An 11,214-nucleotide genomic window follows, 5' to 3' on the forward strand; every position below is an offset into this window, starting at 1 on the left:
TCTGTTGAAGTTGCAGCACATATTAATTGCGTAACAGTATGTTTTTCTATTTGCTTAAAATTCGATTTTGTTATGCCGTTCAAGCAGGTGAAACGTTCAATTTTAACTGCATTAACACTGACAGTAATTATCTACCGATGCTATATTATTATTGTTTTTTTGAAAAATAAAACATGTTGATATTAAAACATGTTATCTTTGTGTAGGCTACCCTCTTTTTTGACAGCTTTGCAAAACTGATTATATTTGCAATTGTGCAATGCTTACATTACACTAATACAATGTTATTTTTTTTAAACTTAAAATTCATACATTAGAAAAAACACGAAATATTCACTGCCGATTGGTTGTTCTGCCTATATGTTGGAAAGAATGATGATATTTTATGATTGGATGATTTTTGATACGAGTTTTCATTTCATTATGGTTGGAGAGGAATTTGAAAGTTAACTATCAAGAAAAAGGGCAAAACAGTTGTTTTTAAAATACCGTTAATGTATGACGCCAATTGAACAGGAAATGTGCAATTGGCGTGCGCAACTGTACGCTTTTCTCACGTTTATTCATAAAGAACTATCACGTTTTGTCTTGGACAACTTCCACGTTGAATCGTGATAGTCTGTAATTATCTGGAAATAGTCCACACAATACGTCGTTCTTGGAAGCAATGCAATCAGTTTTCACCAAGACGTACACAGTGGCAGACGTAACAGGAAATAAAACTTATATGCGTTCAGAAAAACCTATATGCGTTTAAGAGTTTCCAATTTGACTTATCCTTTATTGATTAGAATTTTGACTAAACTGAGTAGCATTATAATAGGTCAACTTAGCATTGACAGGCTATTTTAATCTATATAACTTAATTTTATGAAATATACATATTTTATGTTGACACATTTATTAGGCGTTATTTATACGGCATCAAATGAGAAGTAAAACCCGATCTTTGATATACTTATTAACTGTACCTACGATACTAACCTATGTGCAGTATAGGCTCAGGTTTGTAATAAGATAACGTTGTATGTTAACAAAAATGGCATGGCAAGAGACCATTTATAACGCAACAGTTATTTTGTTGAGTTTTAACGCCTATACCTGGTTGTGTATTATCGTAATGCTCATCTACATTAACTGGCGAAGAACACCACATTCAAAGTTTCCTCCTGGTCCAAAAGGAGTTCCCTTGCTAGGAATTGTTCCATTTCTGTCAAGGCAACCTGATAAGGATTTTAAGAAGTGGAGCTTAAAGTATGGACCTATCATGTCAGTTCGCTTGGGCTCCGAAAGTGTAGTGATCCTGAATAACTTCGATTCCGTTCACGAGGTTTGTCAAACTAAAACAAGGCCTAAATGATTTAAGTTAAGCTTAAGTATGTTGCAAGGAATCTATCTTAAACATAGTCTACCAGGGAAAAACTTGCAATCTCCCATTTGTAATAAATAAGGCCGAATTTATAACAATTGAGGCGGAATGTGGATATATATAGAAGCATTCGTCATTTAGCTATCGATAACGGTAGTGTTTAAATATATATATCTTTTTAGTATTGTTTAATTTGTTTATATTTTTTTCGAAGATAGGTTTGGAAAAATGTAAATCAATTGTCAGGATATTGTATTTCCCCAAAAATGGTGCTGTTATAAATTCCAATTTAATATGTTGCTAATGTTTAAGTACAAATAAAGTTGTATTTAAAAAAATTTATATTTTTCATTTTCTAAATCAAACAAAAGTTGCGCGACAGGAAATTGTAAGCAGTATACAATTTTCCCTTTTATAAAAACAATTATTTCTTATATTAATTCACACTATTTATAAAATGAACAATTTAAAAACCCTGCTTTAAAACAAATAGTAACCAAAAATATTCTAAACTAAACGTCACTTATGGTTTTGCTTCTCTAAGCACACCAAAAGTTATTCGATTAAGGGTCATTGATGGCACCTGAAACAAGTATAAACCAATTTGTAATAGTTGGGTATCTTTAAAACAACGCATAACGTTGCAGGCGTTTGTCCAACAAGGCCGTTCTTTCGCTGACCGTCCCTGGATTCAATTGTTTTGCAACACGACCAAACACAACGGAATTGCATTCAAGAAGTACGGTGAAGATTTTAAGGTGCAAAAGCACTTTGCACTGAAATATCTACGAGAGTAAGTTGACACTGATAAGTTTCACATTTTACTTGTGGTTATCATACCTTTTTTCGAATACTAGAACCTGCTTGAAATCAAAATCGTGAAAAGTATGTTTCGCTACTATAAAAGTATCATTAGTATCTTAATTCAAATAAATCAATTTGATACTGATGATGCTTTTAGTAGCGAAATATATTTATCATATAAAATCTAAACAAGCTGATTTTCGGTTTACTAAGTTCTGTACTTAGTTTAATCTTTACTTGTGATTATTAGAAATAATAAATATTAGTGCAGCACATTTTAAAAGAAAGAAAATACGTTTTTCCAAACAAACGCTTTTACAAAGTCTCGAATCATCACAACTTAGTGCGAAATCATTCCAACACTCTCCTTGTGTTCTATTCTAAACCAATATTCACTGACTGCTGTATATTTTAGGAAAGGTCTTGGGAAAATCAAAATGGAAACCGTTATAAATGATGAAGGCGAAAGACTAGTGCGATATTTAGAAAAACTTCAAGACACTGACATCGACTTTCAGGTTTGTGCGTTTTTGTAATTGCCTCTAATATTTGTGTGAACGTGCGAAAGTCAGAGCCGGAATTTGGAAATCGCGACTCGTAAAACTATTTTAAAATCGATTCCGCAGCCCTGCTACTTAGAAACACTAAGCTTAAAACAAGGACTTTTTATAAGTTATGGCAGCCTTACATCACCCAATGCATCACATATAGCATGCCACCTAATGGGTGATCAATCTTAAAGATCTTTTGAACTGAAACCTGCACCTATTGGACAGCGCGAAAGAATTTTGATGCAAAACGTTAAATGAAACCATTGACTCTTTGATTACCTGTTTGCGTAACCTGCTTTAAGACACTGAATACCCGAATAGGCAACCAAAACATCAGCGATTTTCAAAAACGTGGCCTTAATTAAACCATTTTAGATTACGATACAATGCCGTGCAGCAAGATTATCTTCATTCACTTTAAATATACTTCTTATATCCACATTTTTTTTCTTATATATATTTATGAAACAATTTCTGCCCCCAAGCTCGCATTTTATCCGGCAACAGCGAATGTTATCTGGAAAACAGTTATGGGAAAACGTTTCGACTACGAGGATCCACAGTTCATTAAGCTATTGCGCACCTTGAAATTGATGTAAGTATATGCAAAAGATTGTAATACTGTGATACTCAGAAGCAGTGTTGTAAACAAGACATTTTGATATGACGTAAGTCCTTATGAACTCATTAAAGTCGAAAGTATTTTGCACAAAAAACAAGTCAAGTCCCACTCATAATCACAGAGCAAGTCAATTTAAGTCGGAAGTCCTCGTCATACAAATTGAACGTTTAACTATTAGATTGGTAAACTTAGATTATGAGCAATAATATAAACTCGAAAATAGTCCAAAACTTCAAATACTTGAGCCACGTGTAATTTCTTTTTGGTTAAAGAGTTAAGTCACAAGTAATTTGTCGAAACAACTTAAGTTGAGTCAGGTTATTTAAAAAAGAGTAACTAAAGTTCACTAAAGTCAAGTCATTAATTTAAGTCATTACAACACTGCTTAGATGAGATGTGTTGATACCCAATGAAAATTTGCTATTAAACTAGAAAACTATATTTTTTTAAAAGAAGTCCGAAGTTAATAATTTAAGCAATCGCATTTTGCTTGTGCGAACTTTATGTTAAATAATCGCTTTCGCGTGTTTGTTTCATAGTTTAACATTTTTTACGTTTAGAGTTTACCATAATAGTCGTAAACTTTATATCTAAAATTGCTGTTTAAATACACGGTTAAAACGTTAAACATCAACCCATTTATCAAACAGCCTCGCGGACCCAGAACACGCAACGAGGCAAACTCTAATCTTTATTTGGAGCTTCTTGGTTCACCTTCCCTACTTCAGCGCAACGATGAACAAAGCCGAAGAAAGGGCTGAATTCATTTTAGGTATTTTTTTTATAAATTAGACAAACTTTTGGCTGCTAGTTACTTAATAGATTTCGCCAAGTAAATATAGGGGCATATAGCAGGTGTGCTTTTGTCGGACCTGGATTTTATTTTCGGTAGCCATCAATTGTAACAATAAACATAGAAATTAAGTTGTATCAACTCATTTAAAAACGAGAGACTAAGTTCCATTAAGTCTGTTATTGTCATTAAAATGTCAATCTTTGTTTAAAGTGTTACCAGAACGTTGCCCGAAAATATTACCGTTTAAGGTAATTCAGTTTGCCATATATTTATGATAAACGTGATTGTATTGTGTAAAAAATCCATCTTAAGGAAAAATCCAGGAAACTTTGGATGAACATAAGAGCAGATTTGACCCTGAAAATATCCGCGACTACATTGATGCGTTCCTGCTTCAACAAAAATCAGGAGTCGAAGGGTTTACGGTAAAAGAAAACTAATTGCACGTAACTGCAACACAAGTGTTTGTAAAAAAAACTGGTATTTACAATAAAAAAAAGGAGTTGAAGTGTTAACAGCTAAGAAGATTTTATTAATACATTTCAATTGTACACCGAAAAGCCATCGCAGACTCGCCGAATCTGTCGATTAATGATGCAAGCAGAGCAAGCCAGAAAAACAACTGGCCTGCAGTGAGGTTCGAACTCACGACCTCCGGTCAAGCCGGGACCGTCGCTCTACCAACTGAGCTATTCAGGCTCAGAGAGGAGCGAGTCGAGAAACAACCATGCGTCAATACTTGCACATTTTGTTAGTACAAGCAACTTCACACTGGGGGATCATCAGTCCGTATCAATCAATGAAAGACACACAAACATATGTGTTTAATAACATCTGTGATCTAGCCCCTCGGAAGCTGCTTTATGACCAACGATTACGGCTTCCGTATCAATAGTACACCGAAAAGTCATCGCAGACTCGCCGAATCTGTCGATCTATGTTATTAAACACATACGTTTGCGTGTCTTTCATTACATTTCAATTGCATTGACTTATACACTTTAAACAAAAATGCTTATTTTAAACTAATTATCTTGACTGTAATAAAACTGAGATCGTCAACGATTCATTGTGGTAAAATACTGTACATTGTGATCCAGGCACCTTGCATCTTTTTGGGAATTTTATAACACCAGTATCAAAGTTGTGCCACACGTTTTATATGGAAGATGTCCTTTGCCAATAGAGGGATATGAACAAAATGAACAATATATATCATTTAAATGGGTAGACAAAAAACTTTTGCTTTACAGGGGCATTTTTATTAAAAAAAATAAACGGTACAAAACGTTCCAATCAATACATATGTTTAAAATACTTGAGTCACGTTAAGTCATTTGTCGAAAAGCTTTAAGTTTCGGTTCCCAAATTTTCTAAAAATTTTGCCTGGTCGACCCGTTGCAATTATTTTGATGTTTCACGGCCCTATAAATTCAAAGGTCAGTTGACCCATGTTTCGTGCAGTATAATAGTGCAGTCACAATTCTTTCTAATGTAACAACTTTCTAACTAGTGCTATTTTATCGAATAGTAATCATAACTGAAGATGTTAATGATGACAGATAATTATGCTTAAAACATGGACTAATGTTTAAAAACATTCGCTATCTCCTAATTGCGAAAACTTAAGAATAATTCTCCTTGCTGACCCTCTGAAACTGCTGTATGGACCCCAGTTGGTCAAAAAATATTATAAAAACGTTCCAATCAATGCCTTTGTTCAAAAGACTTCAGTCACGTTAAGTCGTTTGTCGAAAAGACTTACGTAAAGTAAAATAAAGACATGTAAACAAAATGAACGATATAGCTCATTTATATGGGTAAACGAAATATTTTGTTTTACAGGAGCTACAACTTAACACAGCGTGTCGTGACCTATTTGCTGCAGGAACCGAACCATCCAGCACCACTCTTTCGTGGCTCTTTGTGTTTTATATGAACTTTCCGGAACACCGTAAACTAATAGACCAAGAGATTGAAAATGTTTTTGGTAAGTCTTAAGCTAGATCGGTGGTTTTATACTTGTTTAGCCTGTGAAAACAAAAAAAACTACATTTTTTCAATACGGCAAGGTAATATCAAGTTCGGTGTTATACAGCATATATAAATAAGTCTCCCGGTTTTGAGAGTTCATGAATCTGATAGTAAAACTAAAATATTTTAAACTGCAGACCTATTTTTAGAACAATCCCACAAAAATACACATACATCAAACAAACTTAGCGTATTTCGTACAGCTAATATGTTCAAATATTCCTGTATGTAGGATCTACCGGGACCCCGACGATGGAAAGACGGGCTGAAATGCCCTTTACGTGCGCATTTATTCAGGAGGGCATGAGGTATCGAAATCAGACGCCGCTGGGCATACAGCATTGTACTACGGAAGAGGTGAAACTTCAAGGATACGTCATTCCCAAGGGTACAACTGTAAGTTAAACATACACATATCACGCTGTACATTCCTATTTGTTCTCTTTGTGACTTCATTGGCATTTTCAGCGTGTTTTAATTGTAGAGTTTTGTTTGCTGCTCTCATCATGGTCATCACAATTATTTTTCGCATAAACTGCACGTGCCGTTAGTTCTGTAGCCAGGTTAAACGTTTTCACTAATGTAATTGTAACACTAACGTAACAAGTTGTTTACCCGCAAGTCAAATATTCAATACTGGGCTTACGAGTGCCATCAAACAGTTGACTGCAAACTATAGTGTTGTGTTATTATGGTCTTAAGCTTTTACCTTTTTGAAAAGAAAGTATCAACAAATATATCACCAGCTAAACCATCCAAATTAATATCCAAAGGTCTTGTTGACTTTCTAGGTGATTGCGAATTTGCAAGGCGTACACATGGACCACCAAGACTGGCCCAATCCGGAGCACTTCGATCCCTACAGACACCTGGACAACAAAGGCCGATTCGTCCATTCCAGCAGGGTAATACCGTTTTCCATCGGCTCTAGAGTGTGCATCGGCGAAAAAATGGCGCGAGTGGAAATCTTCGTCTTCTTCGTGAAGATTCTCCAGAGGTTCCATGTGGAGAGTGCCAGTGGTCGCCCACCCCCGCTGGACAGAAAAGTTGCAACTGTGGTCGTTTCACCGCAGTACTGCGTCGTCAGGCTCACTCCGCGCAGTTGACTTTGACTGGGAGATAACGTACTTCCAAAGTTGTAAACAAATCATTTGGAAATAAGTTCCGAGCAAGTCATTTGTAAACTAACCTCAGTCTTTTCACACAATAGCAAGTCATATTAGAGTCCAAGTCATTAGTTGCTTAAGTCAAGTAACGCTCCAAGTTATTGACAAAAAAAACATAAAACAAATGCAATAGGTAAACCCGTCCGACTATAAACAATAACTCAATTAAAAATAACAAAAATGCAATAGGTAAATTGCTTTACGTTCAAGAATTATGATAAATAACCCAATTTTTAACAGTAAAATTTAAGTAATTTAAGAAGTCGAACGATGGACAGAGACGTTTACACGGCAATGACAGTTTGGACGGATTTCTGAATTCCATAGACGGTATCTTACAACTTTGTCTTTCAATTAGGGGTGGGGTTTGGGGTTAGTTTAAGTGTTGTTTAAGCCTGATTCTGACCTTTTAGTGCTTATTCCGACGGATTTAGGATTTATTCCGATTTAGACGGTACTAATACCATTACGTATTACTCCTAGTTTGTCCTTATTCCGAATTGTGTTTTATTCGGACGTTTGTGTTGTTCTTATCTCAGTCTTAGGCACAAGTCCGTTTAAAGCATGTGAGTTTCAGTACAAGGCAATAAGCCTATAACCTACGTAGTAAGATACATCACATTTAGTTTAAATAAAAAAATTGTTTGCGTTTCAAAAATGGTAAAACATTTTTCGGATGTGAAAAAAACACTTATATTCCTAACGTATTACACGCACATTTAGTTAAAGACATATTATTTTGTTCGGTAGTTTTTACCAATATGTATATATACGTGTGTGTGTGTGTTTTCGGTCCTTTAATAATGTAAACAAAACATGCTTTCCTGGGTGGAAGTATGAAACGATGTGTAGTGTAAAAATGAAATTAGGAGATCGAATTAAATCATATTCCTCTGTATATATCTCGACTCTGTAACATTTTGCTTTAGTTCGGTGGGGTCTAACTATATTTTTCGCGGGTAATGAGAAGTAATTCGTTGAACATGACGGGCAATGTTTTAAGGACGGATCCAGCATTCTGGTTTGGAGTAGGGGTCATGAACCTTGCATTATATTTCACAAGTTATACCATAGTTCAATTAATCTTCCAAAATGGGTTGTTCTCGAAAGAACTGGTGTTTAACTATACAAGTGAAGCTAGAGAACAAAAATGTGCTTAATATAATTATGGGTGTAACGCAGTGTTTCTTGAACTGGTGAATGGTTCACCCCAGGGTGAATGGTTCACCCCAGGGTGAATCAAATTTTTGCAGGGGTGAACCAACCAAAAGGGGTGAATAAGGGTGAACCGTCAGAAATGGATGATAGCCCTGGAGTAAATCGACTACTGAACTGTTGTTTTTTGGTGTTTTTTTGGCTTGTTGATTTGCACTGTGTGTATAAGTACAAAAATTTTGTGACTGTGTTTTTTACTTTTGTAGCTCTATATTTTGAGACTCGAGAATTTGTAGATATACAATGGTAAAACTTAGCTTGAGTTGATCTTAACAAAAATTAGAACAACCTAAGTCATTTTGTGCTACTATATAAGACGAGATAGTTTTATCATATTATGAGACAAAGGTGAATTAAATCTGGAGATAGATGCTAGGGGTGAACAAAACTAAAAAAGATTAAGAAGAACTGGTGTAACGCACCATATAATAATCATATTGCATAACTGTAGGCCTATAGAAAACGCATTAACTAAATAATTTTAAAGAAACATTTGGCAAGGAGTCCGAGTCCTCACAGATGTAGGTGGGCACATAGAAAAGGTGAAAATAATGCACACGACGGATTCACGCTGTCGAATTATGAATTCCATTTGGCATAACTAAAGTCGACGATCATTCACACAAAACGGGAAAAATTGAGCGTTTACATGATAAAGTTAGGAAAAAAACAATTGGAGGTGTCTTTCAAAGCTGCCAAGCAAAAAAGGAAAGAGTGCAGCAATGCGTCGCGTGGAGATTGGATCATCGGCCATAAAAATAATTCGAATTTTGCCGGCGGGCTGGTAGCTTAATCACACCGCTTTTGGTTGATAATATTAGCTTTGATGAAACTTTCTCTAAGAGCAGACGTGTGACACAGTGTGTTTCTACAAACGAATGTTACCACATATTAACGCATGGAGAAGAATAATGAGTTTTTATTAAGTTAGTAGTCTAGTTGTGTGGAATTTCAACGATAAGGCAAGAGGGTCTATATTAATTTAATGTTATGGTAAAGTTATTTTAAAGCTAATACAGAAGTTGGTAGCATTTTGAACGTTTAGAATCTTTATTCATTTTAAACATAGTTAGAATAAAACACTGAACCATGTTGAATATGAATAAAGAGATATTCAAAAGTTTTGAAATGCTATTTACTATTCTTACTAAGTCTAACTTCAACAGTTTTGTTCCTAAGTCACTTTAATATTTCAAAAAAATAAATATTTTCTTTATGTGGAAACACTGTTATTTTATAATTAGGCCTACATTCTAGTGAGTTTTATTTAAGTAAACATTAGTAAACGACAGAAAAATGCAACAGGCCGTGACCTATGGTTTAATACGCAATCAATGGACGAACAGTGCTTAACCTACATTCTTAAATAGGTGCATTCAGCTGCACAGAAATAAAATGCTTTTCTTTACAAATGGCTGAAAACTAGAACCCTTGAAAGTTCAAGCGCATCCATGCATATCGCCCGTCTTTCGAGATCTGACAGACAACGGACATAGCTGACCAAGCTGTATAAAAGTAAATTTGGCTTTCATGCTTTTAGAGATGTTTGATGTTTTTAGGACAAACTTTTAAAGATGAACGTTTAGCTATTCGTTATACCTTTACTATAATTAGTCTAAAAACACAATGTTTGCTCAGGGCAAAAATATAAGGGCGAGGCAATAGAAAGAGCTTGGTTGTATTGCGTTTAGACGAAAGTGTTCTTGGTGTGAATTTTTATGGAGTTTGAGACAATGAGGAATAAATTAGTATTTTTAACCATTTTATAGAAAAAAATCGAATTTATGTGTTTGTTTACAAGCTGTTTTTGCGTTCACAAATATACTGTTAAACTATATCCGATTTATTTTTGCTGGTATTTTTGTGGCTCCGTATTATATTAATTCTAAATCCGTTCAATATTTTACAATTTATTACATATGGTGTGTCCATTCTGTTACTTCTGTATTCTCACATGTAACATAGCCTACATTTAATAACTTATCGTGTAGCACAGGCTTTGCTGTAGATTATAACTTAAAAAACTGTCAAAACATGGAACTGCAAGAGACACTTAAAAATTTAGCTGTTGTTTTGTTGAGTTTTAATGCTTACACTTGGCTGAGTCTTATCGGAGTGTTTTCTCTTTATATCAATTGGCGAAGAACACCGCACCTCAAATTTCCCCCTGGGCCAAAAGGAGTTCCCTTTTTGGGCGTCCTTCCCTTTTTGTCTGATCATGCCGGAAAGAGTTTTAAGAAGTGGAGCGCAAAGTATGGACCCATAATGTCGGTTCGCTTGGGCACCGAAAGTATTGTGGTTCTCAATAACTTCGACTCCGTAAATGAGGTACGTCACACAATAATAAACAAGATTAAGAGTGTACAATTAGGATTCATTAACAGTGGGTAATTAATCCAAAGAAAGAATTTCGTTTAATAGGCTAGGGGACCTTTTTGACAACAATATGTGATGGAAATAAACCATTTCTTAAAAGCATATTTGATCAAGCCCTGATGAGGTCATGCCGGCCAACAATTACAGCACGTATATTTCTTTAGTATACCGCAGTGTTGTAAAGTCATTTCAAACTCAATCTTTTTCTCGAGTCAAGTCGATTTTCGTAGAAGCAATTCAGGGTTAGATAAGTATAATAACTGACCCATGGGTTCAAACTT

General features: G+C 35.0%; 1 protein-coding gene across 1 annotated transcript; it reads left to right on the forward strand.

Annotated features, from left to right (window-relative positions):
- Positions 1 to 1,120: 1,120 nt before the first annotated feature.
- LOC146139393 (cytochrome P450 2C5-like) lies at positions 1,121 to 7,289 on the forward strand. The gene is made up of 9 exons (XM_083392423.1): positions 1,121 to 1,330; positions 2,017 to 2,162; positions 2,589 to 2,691; positions 3,210 to 3,319; positions 3,997 to 4,118; positions 4,455 to 4,567; positions 5,988 to 6,132; positions 6,409 to 6,572; positions 6,968 to 7,289. The coding sequence occupies exons 1-9, from the start codon at positions 1,121 to 1,123 to the stop codon at positions 7,280 to 7,282; spliced, it is 1,428 nt and encodes a 475-aa protein (XP_083248549.1). The 3' UTR covers positions 7,283 to 7,289.
- The last annotated feature ends 3,925 nt before the right edge of the window (positions 7,290 to 11,214 follow it).

Source organism: Ascidiella aspersa, chromosome 6 (genome assembly GCF_963924565.1).
Source record: "Ascidiella aspersa chromosome 6, kaAscAspe10.2, whole genome shotgun sequence".
Lineage (NCBI taxonomy): Eukaryota > Metazoa > Chordata > Ascidiacea > Phlebobranchia > Ascidiidae > Ascidiella > Ascidiella aspersa.

Bases quoted from the DNA above. Each gene is read 5' to 3' on its own strand.
- LOC146139393 (XM_083392423.1), top strand. From the start codon at position 1,121: ATGCTCATCTACATTAACTGGCGAAGAACACCACATTCAAAGTTTCCT. The intron at 4,119-4,454 runs GTATTTTTTTTA...ATCCATCTTAAG, and splicing joins AAGGGCTGAATTCATTTTAG to GAAAAATCCAGGAAACTTTG. The intron at 6,133-6,408 runs GTAAGTCTTAAG...TCCTGTATGTAG, and splicing joins AGAGATTGAAAATGTTTTTG to GATCTACCGGGACCCCGACG.